The 21,250-nt window shown below is 38.4% G+C and overlaps 1 protein-coding gene across 2 annotated transcripts in view; it reads left to right on the forward strand.

The window, feature by feature from the left end:
• Window positions 1-21,250, forward strand: part of LOC139725638 (uncharacterized) — a 79,020-nt gene continuing 57,770 nt past the window's right edge. For both annotated transcript variants that reach the window (XM_071636728.1, XM_071636729.1), the window contains exons 1-4: window positions 1-1,164; window positions 4,644-4,832; window positions 14,381-14,542; window positions 16,706-17,161. In XM_071636728.1, coding sequence (XP_071492829.1) covers window positions 190-1,164; window positions 4,644-4,832; window positions 14,381-14,542; window positions 16,706-17,161 — 1,782 coding nt within the window. In that variant the 5' untranslated portion in view covers window positions 1-189. The remainder of the gene's footprint in view (window positions 1,165-4,643; window positions 4,833-14,380; window positions 14,543-16,705; window positions 17,162-21,250) is intronic.

Below are 21,250 nucleotides of genomic sequence, written 5' to 3' on the forward strand. Positions count from 1 at the left end.
TAGCGCGTGATAAGGACTTCCCGATGGTAGACTAAGTTTTCTATGTTATTCTCTAAATCGCACTTAGAAAACACGTGTGCGGATCGAAGAAGCGCACAAACTGATATCTATGTTTTCTTGTTAGAAATGAAACATTGAGCTTGGCGCCCAATGGGACGTACATTCAAGCCCTGTGTTCCGTAGAACAGCATGGCAACAGAGGTTGCCGCAAATGTCAATTGTGATGAAGAAATTACAGCACTGGGCCGTGTCCAACAAGCGAGAGACGACACAATGGAAAATACAGACAGGTCTTCTGAATTCAGCACAACAGGGAAGGGAACGCAACCCCATGACCCCAGCAGTGGTGGAGGACACGGAGGAGTACCGGGTCCAATAGCTGACGGGCAAGGAGGAGTAAGAATGAACAATTCTCTTGATTCTCATGGTCAACAATCTATGAGTATGTCGAAGGATGGGAATATGACAAAGACGCCTAACTGCAACTCGACAGGCCAGGCAGACGGCGTGCTTCCGCAACCTGGTCGCCCTAACGCAGGCTCCTTTGGCGGACCAAATCCGAACGTTGATCCATTTTCAGGTGGAGGTATACCCCAATATATGGAAAACACTGGTGGTAATAAGCAAGCAAACTATGGTCAAGATGGATTCGGAACTTCTTATTTTGGAAGTCGCAACAATGGCGGCTACGTGATGAATCAACATGGTGGACCTCCAGCGTCAGGAAACTCAAACTCAACTCCCAGTGGTGGAGGGCCCAACCAAATAACGAGCTCATACAGCCAATATGAAGGCACTATGAATTCAAGGCCTGGCTACCCAATGTCGAACATGAACATGGGGGCCCGAAGTGGCATGGGCTCACCAATGGGACCAGGCAGTGCTTCTAATTACGGGGCACACAACCCCCGAACATATGGACCTGGTCCTGGTCCTGGTGGAGAGCGAATTTCGAGCACTGCACCAACACTCTCTCAATTACTGCAAGGACAAAAGCATCCCAGTCACAGTTACTCTGGGAATTATCCTGGACAAGGAGATGTAACTGTAGGGAAAGGACCAGATGGGGGTATGGGAATGATGGGGCAAGGTCCGTATCAATCACAGTGGCCGGGACGTGGCCATCTTCAGCACCCAATGGGTTCCTATGGTCAGCGTAATCAGGTATTCTAATCTATAAACGATACACTACTGTCACTAGTTGTACTTCTGATTTTGATTCTGTATGAATAATTGTAGAATGTGTACAAACTATTGCTCTTCATATGTCTGTCTTTGTGCATGCTGGTTAGAGAGTGTGTAGAAACAAGATGTGCTGTTCTGCGGACTGTTATGTAGATGGTCTATGTAAGAAACAACTAAATTTTACCTTGATTTTCATTTTGGAGTGATTATGTCGGTGTGTGTGATCCGTGTGCGTCTAGCTCCAAATCTGTTGAATGATGATAAAGTAGTTGCATGAGTGTGTGCCAAAGACGTTACATCACTAGTTTAAAAGAGGGTAGAACTTGCAAATAGCATGCCCTTGCATATTCGAAAAAGCTTTGAATGGTCTAAATACAGATGGTACCTCACGAAGCCATGTTGGGCAAGTAAGTATCCCCCTATGGACACGTATGGTATGTTGGTGTTCTATGCCCCTCCCCCCCCCCCCCCCCCCTCAAAAAAAAAAAAAAAAACACTCTCAAGCCAACACTATTTGCCAGTGTGTGGTGTTGCTGATAAACATGTGAAGCTTGTGTACTAGTAATGTTAGTAGTTATTGCAGCAATAATACAGGTCTGTGAAAGGTACGTGAGATTTGACTAATGTCTTTCCTAAAAGTCAAATATCTAGTTAGAAATGCATGAGCGTGAACTGTAGTTTGATGGATTGTACATTGTGTATGGCTTCCACAGAATCAAACTTGAAAAGTGAGTTTGTTTTGTTTTGTTATTGCTGATATGCAGTTTTGTTCAATCAGTAATGGTAAATGGTTTCCCAAGCATTTTGTATAACTTTTGGTTTTGTAAATCACATGTTTTATGGATTTGAGTCTTTTGGTGTTGAGAATGATTGGATGCCATGAACCCTTTGGTTATTGAACTGGAAATGGAATGATCATTTATCAAGTGCAGCAGGCTAATGCCAAAAAAACAAACAATGCAAAAAAAAAAAAAAACAAACACAAAAAACAAGATTGTCACCTGTAGCATACAATGTAACTTGTCAAGTTTGCATGGCAGTTCAGTTGGATGAATGTTAATTTCTGGAGAGAGAGAGAGAGAGAGAGAGGGGGGGGGGGGATGGAGATTTAAGAGAGATGCATGAATAAGAATGATTTCAAGACAATTTATATTCAGTGCAAGGTATCTGCTTTACAAATAGGGCATCAAAGATTCACTGTAGGGTGAGTAATATGAAATGGGCACTCCTGCTTCTTCTCTGAGTGGGACCCTTGCCCAAATGTTGATTGTGGCAAATAATTACTTTGTAATATCTTACTTCACACTTCAAGACATTGTCATTTTATACCACCTTTGGGGGATTTATGACAGTATCTTGTGTACTTCGCATTTTTATCCTTAATTGCCTCCAACATAAATAATACAAGTGTAAGTGAGCTTTCATCTCAATCTACCTTGGTAAGATGATAAATTCAATGTGATTTTGTATTTTAGATAAGAAAATGAGCCAATGGGTCATGAGTCGTTGGCTTTGCTATTGAGTTGAAATTACATTTCAAGTGAGGCAAATGAAAGACAAACTCACTGTATTGCATTGAGTTTATTAGAAAAAAAAAAGATTTACATTGTAGATAATGAGACAGTTGTGTGGAATTTTTGAAGTTTATGATATCACACATAGAATTTAATCTGAAATTGTAATGTGAAGGGAGCTTTAAAGTCCTGTTAGCAGACATGGTCCAGTTTAAGGATGGCTCATGCTTTCATTAGTCCCTCCCTTTTATTTCTCTGCTGAAAAGGGCACCAGAGTCCTTGTTAGCAAGCTAATCTTTGTGAAGAATACAAACAAGCAATTTGAAAGGTGGCTTCACTTTTGTTCACATTTGTAGACCTTTCTTCATTATTGATTACTAGGAAAACATTTGTTCTGTATATGATTTTGTAAAAGTTTTGTCTTTAACTAACAGAGAAAACTGATATCCCATACAGTGCATACCATCTCCTTAAATTGATGAATAATATCACATAAGGTCATGTTGTTATGTATTAGACTGAGCATGGCATGTGTCGACTTGGGGTAAAGATCAGTCCTATTGTGTGCCTGAGCTCCAGATTACAAAAGGTATTCAATACCAGCTACAACAGCCAGCATGATGTAAACAATGCGATAGGCATGCATAGTAGAAATGAATCATAGTGGCCATTCCAGGAGTAATCCCCTCAGGAGTGCAGCATGACTCCTCCAATACCGCCACCTGAGGAAAAAAGGGGAAGCCCCCACATTAAGCAAGTGATGCAGGTTCTTTGAAGACCAGCCAATATTTATGAAGATCACAGAAACAGCTGAGTAGGGCCACCTGCTGAGTGCAGTGCTCGCAAAATGGCACATATTTGATTGGAAAATGACATGGTTGCATGGAGCCAGTTTTATGCCTCTGTGCCATGGCTTTCTTTTCTCATGATTTTTTTTTCTTTTTTTCATTTAGATGCAGTCAAAGTGTTTACTGTGATGTTTTGTCCTTACTGTTTCTTTTGCCTGAATGAAGGAATTAATATTCTTAAATGTTTTGCTGTCAGTTTTATGGCTTTCATATATAGTTGTTAAGTGGCCATTTCAAGATTTCCTCTGCTCCTTCAATTTTATTTATTTATTTATTTATTTATTTATTTATTTATTTTTTTTTTTTTGGGGGGGGGGGGGGCGCGTGAAATTGTTTGTTAGCCCTTCATTGCCTGTGTAGGGGGAATCATTGAAATAATGGCTCAATTTCAAATGTCTGAAAGTAATAACTACATGTATAGCATGTGTAAACGATTCACATAGTTTGTATTTAAATGTTAAAAATGTATGTTGCATCTATAACAAGGCATAAGTTGATTGGTGGAGAAAAGGGAGGGGATTATTAGTTTGTAGTTCTTTTTTAAATTTGTTTGTTTTTTAGTTTTTGTTTTTTGTACCATCCTCAGTTGAAAATGTCTTTTCATCTTGCACATGAATGTGCACTGACACAAGTCTCTGCTGCCTTTCATTTTAAAAAGCGACAGGTATTCATTATTCTTTGTGCTATGATGGAAGAGAGACCATGCATGTTTGAGTAGAAATGCATGTTTTCCTCCAGGTATGTTTTGGTTAGTGTATGTTATTGAATCTTCACTGGTTTCCTATTTTATTTAAAAGATACCTCCCCCCCCCCATATGATATTATGTAAGAGAAGCATTCATGAAAACATGACTAATAAGATACGATGCTGCACGTACCCTGTGACAGTGTGTGTTCTGTCTTAATTGCTCATTATTGGGATGGAATGGGTGTGCTCTTTTGATTGTTTGCTGGCTGAGTGCAGAACTTTGAAATTAATGGAATTGCAAAAAAACGAAAACACCCGAACAAACGTGTATTGATACTTCTATTGATATGATTTTTTACATTTTATTTATATGTGTATTTATTCATTTATTTGTTTATTTTCATGTAGATGGGTATGATACCTGAAAGCCAGAGCCCCATGCAAAAACGACCATACCCAGGTGCCCCACCGGGCCCGTACCAGAACCAATACGGAGGACGCCAGTACTCGGGCATGTCACCTCAGATATACCCAAACCAGATGTATGGAAACAGGCCCTACAGTGGGCCTGGTGGTGGTGGCCAATATCCCCAACAGGTAAGGGAGTCCATGAGCAGCTTCTCCAGCTCTTGTTTTTCTTGTTACATGCTCCCCCCTCCCCCTTAGGGGTGCTGGGGCACTGTTTATTCATACAATGTATGTCAGCCGTAAAGATGAATGTTCAAATGATAGTAATTAGCTAATTTTGAATATCTGCCATTCAAAGAAAAAAAAAAGCTCCCGAGATTACTTTGAAAAAGCAGTAGTTAAGTGGAAAAATATCCTGAAACAAACCATCCTTTTTAAGGAAAAAGAAGGTTAAGCAACAGGTTAAAGTTTTACCAACATTTGATGGATAAAAAGAAAAAGAAAAATAGTGACCTTTGGGGGGGGGGGGGTGTGTCAGTATAAGACCATTTGATGTGCCGTCCTGTTGGCTACTGAGTAGGCCTATGTGCTTATCTGCAAAGGCCTTGCATCATTGATGTCTCATACTAAATTTATTTATTGTGCTCAGATTGGCAAAAGCATTGATTTTCCTGAAGTAGAGGTGCATACAATATTCAGCTTTTCTTTTTCTAGTTTTAGTGAACCAAAAGAATATACCCATTACCTCCTTTGATTTATATCCGGGAAGAATAAATTTATTAACATTTTGATTGAATGAAAGCAAGGAGTATCCCAGACTGGTCATGTGATAGTCATGTGGCTAAGACCATCCATTTCTAGTGCCCATACATGTATGCCACTGTGCCAGATTACACGTTTGTTCACTTGCCAAATTTGTTTTAATACACGTCAGATTTGTTTTAGAAATCATTAATCTGCTTCTTTTGTTTTATTGCTAGAATTCAGCACAAGTTTCTACGGGGGCTGAATTCTCATTAGCATTTCCTTGCATGAATTAGTTCCTGTGTGACCATGTTGGCATTTTTCTGTTTTTTTGTCCCTTGGGGAGTTGGTATTGCAGCTCAAATACCGTAACTGTATTAATGTAGGCGATAGCTGCACTATTTTGAACTGAAAAGTAGTAATCTTAGTTTATGGCCTAAATGTATACACCAGCACAATTATGGACTGTCCAACCCAGCAAATCAACCTGCTCAACAAACACACATGTACATTGTAGATAATCATGTATGGGACTGTGCAATGGGCTACAATGTATTTAGCAACTTGATATTGTCCTATGAATTTACAGTTCAGACATCGCTGCATTCTGCATTTAAGTGACAACTTTTTTTTTAATGTCACTGATCACTAAAGCACTGTTGTAAATGTAAAGGCCAAGTAAGAGATGAAAGTTTATCGTCTTGATTTTTAGAGAGGGGGGCGACGTGGGAGGTCCTTACTACAGTCAACTTCGGATACCTCAAATTCGTCGGGACTGAAGAAAATGGTTCGATGTACGCGAACTTCGAGGTACGCGTACGTCGAATTTTCTTCGACTTATCCGACGTTTATCGATGTTCAACATGGTATCTGTTATAGTGCCTACTGATTGTTTGCATGCTTGTCAACTGGAATTGAATTGACTTTTATATGAATGAATGAATTGAATGAAAATCGGAATTGAAATCAAAATTTCAGAAATAAAGATTTTGGTGGCCCGATCGCGCCACCCAAAAAAAGTCGGATGTTTGCCTTTACTTTTGAAAATGAACAGCGGTAACAATCTGCTCCGTAAGATGCTAAAATAAATGTCAGATGTTTGCTTTTAATTTTGAAAATGAATAACGGTAATATTCGACTCGGTATGATACTAAAATAAATGTCAGATGTTTGCTCATACTTTTGGAAATGAATAACGATAAGACTCAGCTCCATATGGTGCTAAAACTAATGTCAGATATTTGATTTTGTGTTCGGAAATGAATAAGGATAACATTCGGCTCCGGAAGACGCTGAAATAAATGTTGAATATTTGCTTTGATGTTCGGAAATGAAAAACAATAATATTCAACTCCGTACGATGGTTGAATAAACATCGGATGTTTCCTTATACTTTCGAAAGGAAATTGCAATAACATTCGGCTCCGGAAGGTGCTGAAATAGATGTCAGATGATCGCTTTTATGTACGGAAGTGAACAACAGTAATATTCTGCTCCATACGATGCTAAAATAACTGTCTGATGTTTGCTTTTAAATTTCGAAATGAATAACAGTAACATTCAGCTGCGTTCAATGGTAAAATTAATGTTTGATGTTTGCTTTGATGTTCGGAAATGAGTAACAATAATATTCAACTCCTTACAAGGATAAAATAAATGCTGGATGTTTGCTTTTACGTTTGAAAGTAAATTGCAATAACATTTAGCTCCGGAAGATGCTAAAATAAATGTCGAATGTTTGCTTTGATGTTCTGAAATGAATAACGTTCGAAAGTAAATGGCAATAACATTCAGCTCCGGAAGATGCTAAAATACATGTCGAATGATTGCTTTTACGTTTGGCATATTTGGAAGTGAATAGCGGTAACATTCTGCCCCATACATGTACGATGCTAAAAAAATATTGGATATTTGCTATTACATTTCGAAATGAATAACAGTAACATTCAGCTACGTTTGATGGTAAAATAAATGTCTGATGTCTGCCTTGACGTTCAAAAATGAAAAACAGTAACATTCGGCTCCGTACGATGATAAAATAATTGTCCGATGATTCATTTAACTTTCGGAAGTGGACAGCAGTAACATTCGGCTCCGTACGATAATAAAATAAATGTTGAATGTTTGAAATGACGGTAATATTCTGCTCCGAACGATGCAAAAATAAATAACAGATTGTTGCTTTTACATTTGGAAATTATTAACGGTAGTAATCAGCTCAGTGAGATGCTACATGTAAAACAAATAGTGGATGTTTATTCATTTTAGCTCCAGAAGAAGCTAAAATGAATGTCGGTAGTTTACTTTTACATTTAAAAATGATAAACGGTAATATTCGGCTCCATAAGGTGCTAACATACTAATAAATGTTGGATGATTGCTTTTACAATAAGAAATGAATAACGGTAACTTTCGGCTCTTTACAATGCTAAAACAAATGTCGGATGCTAACAAATGTCAGCAAATGCTCCCACTTTCTCATGTCAAACGTAAGTTTTGACCTCCTAAATATATAGGCATCAACTTCTGTAATAATCTCTACGCCTATTTGCTAAATCTTATAACACAGAATAAGGTGATTGAATTTTCTATTCATTTGTTTTAGACATGGGCATCTGTATCACTTCAATAATGCTTAATATTGATTTTTCTATGTTTAGTAGGACCGATTTAGTTTTTCTTATGTTTTTCTTGATTTTTTTTTGTGTCACCAGATTTTACTTTCGACCACCAAAAAATAAAAATCAATGATTTTGGTGGCCCGATAAAAGTTATTGTGGAGCCCACAGTCTATTCTATTCTTTATTATGCTCGGCCTATACTTCCAGATCATATACCACACTTATTTTCATAATGGCATTGCTCCAAAAAAAAATAAATAAAAAAGTATTCAGTGCTTGCGTTCTCGGGGAGAATAAATGAAACAAACTTCGTGAAAGGAAAAAAAGTTTAAAAAGCACTAGCAGGAGATTGATGTTTGGACAGTGGACCGTGATTAATGTCAAAGATATAACTATCAACATCTAGGCAGGTGCGCCATGACGGTTAAATCTACGCGCACAGTATGACTATCACGATCAAAAATCAGAACTCAGTGGTTAAAGAAAAGAAGATGATGGGGCAAAGCGTAGTGCTATCGTAAGCACTCCATTGGCACGGGGGCTATGTGCATACCGTGTACGTGTGTAGGTAGGTGTTGGGGATTTTTCTTGTCAGCTGTGTACCGGGTATTTCTTTGGGCGCGCGATTGTTCTGGTCTCAGAATATTTACAATCGAGTGTGAAAAGATTTGAGACATGTCTTCGCTGTCCACGCGCGCTTAATCGGAGATGCTGGGTGATGTTTGCAATTTCAATTCGAACAACATGCTGGGAAAAACAATAAGTTAATTAAGATCGGGACATTAGATTTCCCTTCGAGGTAACCGAACTTCAAGTTATTTTTTTCGAGCTACGCGAATTTTGATACACGGAAACTCCATAGGAACAATCGGGACTTTCATTTTGCCCCCCGAGATAAGTGATATTCGGCTTATCTGACGTCGAGGTATCCGAAGTTGACTGTATTTGATAACTTAATATTTTTGGTCTGAAGCTGCTGCACAGCGCAAGGCACTCACATTGTTTTGCACCATGTGGTGTAATGATTTGTAAACATGCATTTAACTAACCCTAAATATTTTACAACCTAAAGTACCTGTGTTTGAGTCTCCAATATAGTGTAAAATTTGAACATTTACTGTTAATTTTGACACTTTCTTCACATTTCGAAATGACTTTACAGCATGGTGTGTGCATACATCAGTTTATGTACGTATTAAAAGCTGCACTACTGTGTACTGCACGTATCGTATTATGACCAAGTAGGTATGGACAGATCTGGTTGACAAGCTTGAGTTACAGGGTGGCCTGAGAGCTTCATTTCAAGCGATCAGTTTATTCTATGATGTGAGTTGTCTCAAAGTATCTTCTGCTAGACTTTGGAGACTGAAATACAAGTGTGTTCAGGTTATGAAATATCAATGGTGGGTTGGTACATGTGTAAAAATCATTTGCAGTGTGAAATGGCACTGGCAATCCTAGCATAATAGCAGCAGTTCGAGAGTACTATACATAACCGCAGTTTAAGACTAAACGATGGCCATATGTACAACGTACATGAGTACAATGAGTATGAGCATGTGTGGAGACTTAATCCATTCATGATGTAGGCCTATGTTTATCTAATGTTCTCAACAATGTGCTGTTCAAGCCCACAGTATTACACAGTGGCTAGTTTGTAGGATTCTTGGCTAGTGGCCGTGGTATGACAGTAAATACGCACAATCAGAGATTCTAATGCTATGTGTGCATGAAATTAGATCGGTAGGTGAATTTCCAATGCTTTTTTTCTGCCACCCAAAAGTAGTAAATATAAAAAAAGTTGATGTGGCAACTCAAAAAAAAAAGAAAGATATGAATGGGGACTTTAAACAAAATTGTTAAAAATATTTTCATCAGAATTTTGAAAATTAAATTTTGAAAATGAAAATAGGAATTTTGAAAATAGTTAAAGCATTTGAAAAATTTTGAAAAAAGGATTTTCAAAATAAAAAAGTAAATAGTAAAAAAAAATAATAATCCAGTGCCAAAATCAGATGCGCGCGAGGACAAGAAACTAATTTCGTATTTTTTTACTTGGCCCAAGTTCACAGAGTCATTGCAGCGATTGCAATACAAAAATTGTACAATACTTGTAACCTGCCCTGCACGCATCACACATTAGCGGTTGTAGAGCTACAGTATATCTGCATACTATTTTATAGCAAGCTACATGGCATGTGTGAATGACAACCTTTGAATATAATATTGAGAATTTAATGAAAACACAAATATGCACACTCTTTTTCATGCTATATTCTCAAGTTTCATACATCAACATTTCACATATAGCCCTGTGCACACTCTCAATTATTCTTCACATTACGTGTTATATGTTCGTCCTCACAATCCCAACATGCAGCTTGTGTCATGTAGGAAGGCTTTGAACTGAACACAACACTTTTTTTTTTGGGAAACATGCAACAACATGCAGGAATACAAATAAAGTTTGTTATCAAAATCTAGGAAAATGCTGAATTTTTCATAATAAATCCCACTACCTTTTTTTTTCTACTTTATCAAGCTGGGATGCAGCCTACAAACTTATTGCTCGCGAATACAGTATTGATCAAAAGGAGCTGTTTGTACTTAAAGTGCAGTTGGTGCTGTATAATATTACATAGTTCTTTTGATAGCAATCAAAGAAAATATAATTTTCATGGAAACGTTCCTCTTAGCTCAGATTTATTTAATTTCAGTCAGATGTCAGTACAGTTGTATGCAAGATTTTATTTCTGTTTTAAGAATATCACCAGACAAACTGTACTAGATGCACAAATGTAACTGACTTCAAATTGACATGTTTTGGAACATTTGCCCCACAATTAGTCTGGCCAATTGAGGGCTAGGATGTGTTTGATTCTTTGTTTCACACTTACTTAGCTTGCAACAGCACTGTTCACATACTTCATGTATTTTTGACTTGGTTCAGAAGAAAACAACAACAAAAATGGTGTTAAAAAGCAAGAGAACTTTTCTGAGAATGAACTACACTTGTACATTGACCTTTGAGAGGTATCAGGGTCTCCCTGTATAATTCTGTATGGAGAGGTTATTGGCCTGTGATAATGTGGATTGTTTACCTTTTTGTTTTTGCTTTTTGTGTCCATTAGAGTGTATCTATTATGTATGTTTGAGTGTGCGCATTCATCAGAATCATTGAAAAGAAATAATACATACAGAGTGTAATTGACAAATTTACTGCATTATATTTGGTTTCTGTAAGTGTGTGCCATTTTCAAATCATTACTAGACACAGTGAAGGAAGATATTTATGCTAGCAGTGATTCCTTCTTTTTTTATGCCTCTTGCTCCCTTCTTATTTTCTCCAAGGACTTAGGGTTAGGGTTAGGGTTAGGGTTGTGATAGGGTTTTAGGTTTAGTTTGATGTGAGGATTAGGATTAGGATTAGGGTTATGTTTGCGGGTAGAATTTACATTTTGGCTTAGCGTGCAGATATTTCATGTGAGCAATTGTCGCAGGAGCAAATGTCATGGAACCGGCATAACTTGGCTCTGCAAACAAATGGCTGCCAATGCTGTATTGAAATCCACTTTCTCCATATAGCCGTATCAAACAAGTAAAATTTCCTATTCTTTATTCAGGTAGAAATAGTACATCTTGTGCATATTTCATAGTTCCACTGATGATATTGGCGAAAGGAGGTTCAGACATTAGATATGCTAGGTTTGAGATGTGGTTGATTCAAACATCGTTTACTCTTTTTGCTGTTATCTAGTTTGCATTTCAGTGGAACTACATTATGCAGTTGGTCAGTGATTTAAGTCCTAGACGTGAACAGGGTCCAATGACTATCTAGAATATCCATGATTTTTATTTTTTATTTTCAAAGAGATAGGTCATTCACCTTGGCAGCTGGAATATTTCAACTTTATTATGTAATTCATATGTCTCTCATTCATAAACTGCTGTATGCAGCCTTGATCTTACACAAATTGTATGAATGATGAGCTGATGGATATCCCATGTACGTAAAAGTGGTTGCATGTTGTAAACAGCTCTTCTTCACATGCCTGCATGTGTTGAAAAAATGTAGGATGATTGTGTTATGTTCAGTCTACATGTATTATAAATGCAGCTGTATGCTGCATTTCTTCATTAGTACGACATGATACATGTATGTTTATGCACGGACATGACCATACAATGTACAGTGTATGTGCAAATGTAATTATACATGGTGTGTACTGTTACACAACAGTGTAACACTGATTCGAAGATCATACTTCCGAATGACAAAGCTATGAAATCATTGATTTCAGAGTCATAAATGCATGATAAATTGCTAAGTTATGTAAACAGTTGACGAACATTGCTATATGAAATCTTGAAGGTGAAAATGTGTTCAGAAGTTCAGTCATGAATACAAATAACTTAATGATTCCAGGACCATTATTGCATTTCTTGTGGGCTTGCATGAAACATTATTAGAGCACCCCAATTGTAAAGATTTCTTATCAGTTTGATTTATTTTGTGTCTGTTTTACTTTTATACTTATTTGAATATGATGTCAGCTGCTTGAGCAATGTTCATAGTGGAGTTGGCACATTATTATTATTATTATTACCGTAAAGTTCCGTGTATAAGACGCACTTTTTTTCGTCGGAAAATATGAAAAATCGGGGGTGCGTCTTATACATGGGTACAGTCGAATCACAGAAAAAAATCTGTCACGTACACCCAATTTTATATGGTCAACTTGAGGCCATGTACGCCCATCCACGTCCGAAGGGTAAGCAATCATTAAACTTACCGATAAACGAATGACGTATCAATCTGGACACACACATCAGCTGTAAATACGAGATAAATTTACATCGGCCTAGTGTAGTAACGATGTACAGTGTACATTGTATATCAATCTGGCCATAGACAACAGCTGTAAATACGCGATGTACCTACCGATGTATATCACTATCACCCCAGTCTACCAAGCTACCAACAGCCAACCTAGTAGCTGTAAATACGCGATGTACTCTGTATCATTACTAAATTACCGATACCGTAAAACTTATCGATATACTGGTATTAGTATCAATCTGGCCATAGACAAAAGCTGTAAAATACGGAGTAGGATCGACCCTATGTCATCGTGATGTGAACGATGTGTCGAGCATTCATATCCGTGGGTATTCTGTGGCGTTCATTTGCTCTTCACTAGCCTTTTGCAAAGGCAGAGGCTCTCGCAATGGACTCGCATAGCATGCACAGTACATGTACAGTTACAGCGATCGGAACGGAGCGAGCTTGCCCGTTGCGCACTGTGTGTGGAAGTCCATTGCTCTCTGTGTGCGTGTCGTGGCTTTTGCAAAAGGCTAGCACTGTACATACACGTACAAGCATGGTACAAGAGACACATGTGTTACTGGTAATCCCTCCGGCCGAAACAACAGTGAGTTTAAGCACCGTACGCACCGTAGTCTCGGCGTACGATCCCTTTGCTACACTTGTGAATGTTTTTCATAATGATTGAACATTTTTCTTCTGACACGCGCCAATATTCGCAACACGTCTACGATAGTATCAATGTATGATAGCATGCAAAGATTGTACCGTCGTACAGTCATGAGTATGATCTTTGATGATACATGTACCACGATTGAAAGGCGAAACAGTAGCAAGTGAGTACCGATACAAGTCTCGCATTTTGCGTCTTTCATTGTTTGCCGATGTCCGATGAATACCGTGAAAAGAAAGTTTAAAAAAACTCGAAAAAAAAAGCAAATACATACTGCATTCTAGGGAAATTTTGAGCTGAAATAATATGTATAACACACACAATATGTGCGTGGGAAATTTGCGTGTTTTAAAGATTTTTTTTTAAATTTTAGGTCCGAAAGTAGGGATGCGTCTTATACACATGTGCGTCTTATACACGGAACTTTACGAGTATTATTATTATTATTATTAGCAGTATTATGAAATCTTTGAAGCAGGAATTTTGATTTGAGTTATGATGTTTAATAATATGGTCATCAATTTTTATGTATGTTGCTATGGACATTCAGTATTTTGTCCCCCCCCCCCAAAAAAAAAATCTACAATTGTAAATTTGTCGGCAAAAGTTATGCATCACTGTATGCGCCGTATTTTTTTGTGAGTACCAGTATTATATTTTGCAAATTTGGACTTGAAAGACAAGTTTAAGAGTGGATGAGTTCGTAACAGCAAATCATGCCTCGTATAGTAGCTTGCTACTTCATCCAGTTATGTGGTCCGAGTGCTTCGTGGAGAGTAAATTTCATTGCTTGTATGGTGTATATCAGTCAAGATAGTAAAGACTCTGTATGGCCCGTGAGTTGAATCATTCTGAATATTGTATCCTGATGTAGATGTCCCCCCACTATGGTCAGACAGGCCAGTCGCAAGGCATGAACTACGGCCCTCCGTCAGGCTTCATGCCACAGGGAGGCAGCGCCAACAGTGCTGGGGGGCCGCCATCCCAGTCCATGCAACCGCACCAAGGGCCACAGTCACAAATGTGGAATCAGCAGGTAAAGAGCAGGAATGTTTTGTTGCTCTTTGGTACATTAACATATATGAGGGCATGATTTTTTTTTTTTTTTACACTCAAAATGATGGAACATCAGTAGAATGCAGAAGTACATTGTAGGTGCAGTATTACTGGGTGAGCTAATCAATTGGTAGTCAAAACTAACGTCTTCCCTCCCATCTCTCTACAGCTATTTCAGTCTCAATGAATTTTAGATTCAAGAAGATTGCAGTGTGAAACTAGGAACAAGTTCGCATGTGTTTTCAATGTATTCAAATGTATTTTGAATTTGTCCAAATCTTTCTTATACAGCACAATTGTCTATGTATGGTTATTCAGCAGAACATTGCAGATTTAAATGAAAAAACAACAACAACAACAACTTGTATGCAGCACAGTAAATGTGCTAATTTTTTTTGGGGAAAATGTATAGGAATGAAAGGGAATCACATAATAATTTAGTAGCCATGAGCCATACACATAGAATAGTAGATGACTTTATATGCATGCGTGCATACAATGCAGATCATTACTTTACTTTTTTTTTTTTTTTACCTGTGGAACTGAAGGTTGATTTTGGGCAGCCAGGACATGCGAAATGGTAATGCATTACTCCAGTGAGCAACCAGGAAATAAACTTAATATTTAGCTTCACATCATATCAGTCACATTCATGTAAAATATGAATGTGATGAAGTAATGGATGGATGTAAGCATTGCAATTTTTGCAAATTCATTTCGTGCCCATTTGTGGTTGTAATGCATGGTAAATGATATGGTGTCCATGCTTCATGCAGTATCTTTGCTGATAATTACTGAAGCTGGATATTTTTTTTTTTTTTTTTTTTTTTTTTTTTTTAGGCAGAGCAGGCATGTCTAGACCAAGCTTTTACATACCTTAGAGAACAGTTGATAAGCATTCAAAGCGTGAAAGAGTTGAAGACATTGTAACAACAATCACATCTTTGTGGTAGACCATATGTTAGATAATGTACACTTTTTTGTTGTTCATTTTGATGAGAGCAGGTTCCTATTTCATTCTATTTCGTAGGTATTTGTTATAGAATTTTATATTATGAACATTGAGATATATCTCTTTGATGAACTGGATAAACTTCCAGTTGCAAAAATCAGTTTCTAGCACAGATCACAATATGCAGTAATATTCTTAGTATTGTGTCTTTCTTCATCTTGATAATTTCCTATCTCTCAAGCAGTGCATTTATGCAACCATGTTCAATATGTGTGGCACTGCAGACAAATTATTTTCTGAACGTATACCGAGCCCTCCCTTTTCATGCCCTTGAGAGCTCCGTATGACTTATTAGAATCATTTTCTATTAATGCAATTGATAGCTTATTCCTTCATATTTGAGCTGCTGAACCTGGTCGTTGATGATTCAATAAGAGCCAAATAATGTGTTTTGGTGAGGCATGTGTGTAAAATTTTGGATGTGTACGGATTTAAATGTCAGAGAAATGTTAAACATTGATATCAAGAACAGGAGAAACCATTATGACTCATGCTACGTGTATATCTAAAGAGTTGTGTGCGGCTACGGCCATGATGTAGCAAGTGGCAGCCTGTTACGTGCCAACATTGGATCTGTCTTTTGCCGGCAGTTGCAACCATGTGCACAGCTGTTTTGCAACCAGTGTCTCTGTTTTGAGACCTGTGGTGCTGCCAGTGGCAACATGCCGTTTCCAATGTTCTGTGCCTGTAATATGCCTCACCACTCATGGTATGAACGCATCCTACCAAAATTTGCGTTGTCATACCATGTGCATTTACAATGTATAGTAGCCTTGATTAATTTCAAATTTCTGTATTAACAAGGATGTGGCGATAGTCATTGAATTCCTGTTTTAAGCTTTCTCGTCACTTGACATTGCCCAAATATTTACTGTTTAAATGCCTTTATTGATTTTATTTTTATTGTAACTCTTTCTCTTAAAGTTTCTTGTTTTCGTAGGAATGTAGTTGATGACTAATACCTTCTAAGAAGTCTTGATTAAACTAACTAAAATGAATGAATGTCCCCTACAGCATAGTAAGGTAGTTGCGTAGCAGAGATGATGCAACAGAAGTTGATGAAATCATTTTGATAAATGCCATTGTACCATGCTACTGACTTGTTCAATCACCACTTCTATTGTGATGCAGCATCAGCAACAAGCAGGCATGGGTCATTCACCTCATCCACAACAACAGCCACATGGCACCCCACAGTCACAACCTTCCCAGGGCAGCCAACCACCACATTCTGCATCTGGACCTGCTCAGCCCCAGCAAACTCCACCTGTGCAGCAGCAGCAGCAACAACAGCAGCAACAACAGCAGCAACAGCAGCAACAGCAGCAGCAACAGCAGCAGCAGCAGCAGCAACAGCAATCTTCTCAAGCTCAAGCTCAAACTCAGCCACAGCAGAACCAGAACCAGCCACCATCGACCCAGCAACAGCAGCAGCCGCAAACTCAGCAGCAGCAGCAACAACAGCAACAGCAAAACTTCTCTGGTGGCAGAAGTGGCAGCCAACAGGCAGCTGGGGCTCCAAATTCATCCAGCAAATCTGCTTCACAGCAACAGGATGGATCCATGAATAGACCGCCCAGTTTGCCAGTAAGTGCATTTCTGTATGTGTACATGACTCTGTGTGTGTGTACAGCTGTATGTGTGTATGGGTATGGGCACGCATTTCATCTGATGTGGACTATGCCATGAAGCACACCTGGATGTATTTGAGGTGGGTCCATTTTAGGGCTACGCATGCGAGTGCAAGAATCATGGACTAAGCGTATGAGGCTCATAGTCTCTTGGAAAATATCTTGCCCTTGAGTACCCATTTTACAGATAGCCCCTTCTGCCCCCAGAAAGTAAGAACTAAACCAACCAACCGACAACAAAAAATCAACAACATCATACATACAAAATGGAAAAGGCATGTTCCTGTGTGATGGTATTTGCCAGTATGAATGTGTGTGTACATGAATGTATGGTTTTAAACTGCTGTGTCCAATATCGATAATGTGCATGTACACCATGAACGTGCGAGTGCATGAGAATATGAGGGATGAAATGTGCTTGGGTTTCGGTTATCAACATTCAAAGGTCCAGAAGCAAAACGGCAAATTTCATTGAATTAACTGAACATTCTTGTTTTCAGCTGACAATTTGTGTGTTAGAGATATACACCTTTCAGTTACCTGTAGGTGATTTCTGGCTTGTTTTGAACCTGTCTATTTTTCTTTTTCATTTGGAAGCTTTGTCACTCAAGATAGAGGCATTGTTTACTGTAAAGTTCAGGTGATCTTCCACCCCACTCCCCTCCCCCCCCCCAAAAAAAAAACAACAAACAAACAAACAAACAAACAAACAAAAAACAAAACAAACAAAAACAAAACATGAAACCCATAGCAAAAGGTACATTAGGTCAAACTAATTTTAAAGCAAAGATTTCAGTACATCGTTAATTCACAGTAAAATGATCTGTCAGAATCCAGATATTGGATGGGAGTGGTTAGGAATGTGATGGCAACCCTCTCCAGTTCCACAGATTTTATTTGAAAAAGAAAATTGGCCATATGATTATTTGATCAAACTGCATTAATCATATGAAATGAGGAGTGGAATCAAAACTCGAGTTTTTCTCCTTTCCCTTTTTATGTGTACCACTCGCCTTCGGGACCTTTATATCACATGACTTATATTTACTGTATTCTTCAAATTGGAATATGGTGACTTAATAACTTGTTATTTTGAGTGTGACTGAGCTTGTTCTTTGCTAGGAACCTATCCCCCTTTCCCATCTTTGTCAATTTAGGACTTTTATCTTTTGAAAGAGACTTTGGATTGATTCAAAGAGATATTTGATGAAATCCATGAAGACACAGTTCCAGATCAGGGAAAGGCTGAGCAAAGTGGGCTGAATTTAAGACGGTATTCAATTGAAGGAAAATTATGTAACATAGCAACTTCTTGGTACCGGTACCGCTTAATTGAAATCTTGGTGATCAGACCATCATAGACTTTATGCTAAAATTCAAATATGCTTTTTACATGAAAACTCTGGAATTCTAATAATCTTGCACAAGTATGAAGGGATCAAGTATTATGTGTTGTTTAATGTTATATCATTAATGTGGGATACCCATGAGCATCTGTGAAATTGTGATGAAAACTTAATAGAGACTATTTCAAAAATATTTTGAGTAATTGTAAGGCTGATAATTTTCTTCCTCCTTTCAATTACAAAGAACACCACAACAATAGAACAAAACCCCAGACCCAGACATATCATAGAAAATGAAAGTTGTTGATGATCTTGTAAAAATTGTGTAAATAGTGCCAGACAGCCAGCGAGGAAAAGGTATATTCCCGGTCTCACAAATGAAAACAAAATGTACAAATCTTTCTGCATGTGTCTGTGTGTGTGTCTCGTGTGTGTGCATATACTTTGGTATGTTTAAGCCTTTCTGTAAATGTGGTTGAGCTCTTCTGTTTTTATTTGTATTACAATTACCACCACCACCACCACCACCATCACCATCATCATCATCATCATCATCATCATCATCATCATCAAACATCATCATTATAATAATGATAATAATAATAATAATAATAATAATAATAATAATAATAATAACAATAATAATAATTGTGTTGGATATAAACTCCAAATCTTATTGTCCAAGAATGGAAATTCATTTTGCCCAATTGATCGTGGGCCCGGCAGCCACTGAGCAGCGCCAGATCGACGTTGCTCTAACCTTTTCAACTGTTGAACGGCAAACAAGGTAGCAGCAACTCCCATCTTTTGACAGTCTTTTGGTATGACGTGGCCGGAGTTTGAACCCACGACCTTCCGATTGTGAGGGCAGCCGCTCTACTCACTGAGCCAACACATCGATATCACTGCCTTCCTGTATACTTACGATGTGTAATGCAAAAATGGGTATAGAGATTCCTCTTAGGGATTCAGATGGAGAAACAAATGAGGAATATTACAATATGTGGTGACAGGAACAGATGCAAAAACAGACTGTCAGGAGATGACTGCTTCACAGCTCTTTTCTTTCCATCGCCTAACGCCACCTCTCGCATTCCCTTTGAGATTCTAATGTACATACTCGTGGGCCTCTTGCCTTTCATTTGACATGTGTTTCTGCTTTCTGGTTCTTTCGTTAGCTGCTGCATATTTCCTGCGGAGGTCATGATTCCAAAAATTGCAGCACAAATATCTTACTTGTTCCACTAGAATCATCGGTCAATGTTTTCATGGAGGAAGTTCCGTAGGAACAGATCTTGGAAGATCGTGAGGAAGAGTTTGGCGTTTGCTGCCATTCAAGTGTTACAATTACAGTGTGATTGTGTAATGTGTTGTCTTGTGTGTTAATTCTAAGGCTTACAGCCCAGTTGTACTTTATTTACAGTGATCCAGTCAAACATACGTTTTCTCAGCTAATGTGGTTTTCCTATACTATAATACTCGAAGTTGTTGTTGTTGTCGCGGCCTTATGTATTTCCTGTTTTATTTCGGCGTTGCTGGTTTGTCTATCTCCTCCCGAGCCGTGGGCTCCGGGCAGCTGCGACCGGTGCCGTCGGCCGCAGGAGAGTATCCTGCATCGAATGGCGCGGGTTTCGTCCCCTCTCCGCCTCCGTGTCGACGTCGAGGACGAAAAAGAAAAATTAATTAGCAATATGCATAATGCATTTTTGTGCGTGACGAAAGAGCCAAGCGTTTTAATATTCACCAATCCTGCGCTGGACTCCTGCTTTCTCGATAGTGCATCATTTATCTGGCAGAGACAGTGGGATACTAAAGATGATGGGTGCAGCGAAATCTTTGACATCTTCCGGCGGACACGCAGGCACGCACACAATGTACTCTCGGGTGGGCACGGTACGCCAGTGTGTGGCCTGCGCCTGTGTGTATGTATTGACGATGGTTACATGAAACACTATCTGCTTTCGCGTGATGGACTCGCATATCGTATAATACACGGCGCGCGCGATCATACAAGGGCATTTACGTACAGTGACGTTCGCCATTGGTCTAATGAAAACAACGAATGCTGTTATTTTATTGTATTTTGCACAACTGCAGGATACTATACATATGCAGCTCAGGTACGTCATTTAGTTTACTCTCAAGCGGGTATCATTGTACTCAGACTGTTTAGGACGGCTAAATATCCACTTAAATTTTGTCCTTGCCGATCGTATCCTTCCGTATCAGATTACTGTACACGCGCCGCTGTCCATTCATTTACTGTAGGGCTGCTGTAAACATGAATATTCATAAGATGAGCGGACGTAGAGGAAACCCTCGCTTTGCCGACCGCTTTTTTTTTTTTTTGAATTTCCAAGTGGAAATAAAATGGGTAATTCTATGGTCCATCACACCAAGTTTTGTTGATAAAAATAAAAAAGAGGGAGCAAATGAAGACAAAAATATTCTTCTTTCTCCCATAACGAGGGAAAAGAGTTAAAGAAAAAATACGAGGCCCTGAGATGCAAGGATTCCAACAGGTGCCTACTTATTAAACCTAATGACTATAATATATGATCTCCCCCTCCACAAATAATAGTGGAGATTATAGTGGTAATATAATAACGATAATAATAATAATAATAATAATAATAATAACAATAATGATAATAATGATGATAAAATGTACCTGTGTCTGAAGCAGATAAACGGGTGGT

The sequence above is a fragment of the Diadema antillarum genome, unplaced genomic scaffold (genome assembly GCF_040938485.1).
Source record: "Diadema antillarum isolate AM-2024a unplaced genomic scaffold, OU_Dant_1.0 seq00000053_RagTag, whole genome shotgun sequence".
Classification (NCBI taxonomy): domain Eukaryota; kingdom Metazoa; phylum Echinodermata; class Echinoidea; order Diadematoida; family Diadematidae; genus Diadema; species Diadema antillarum.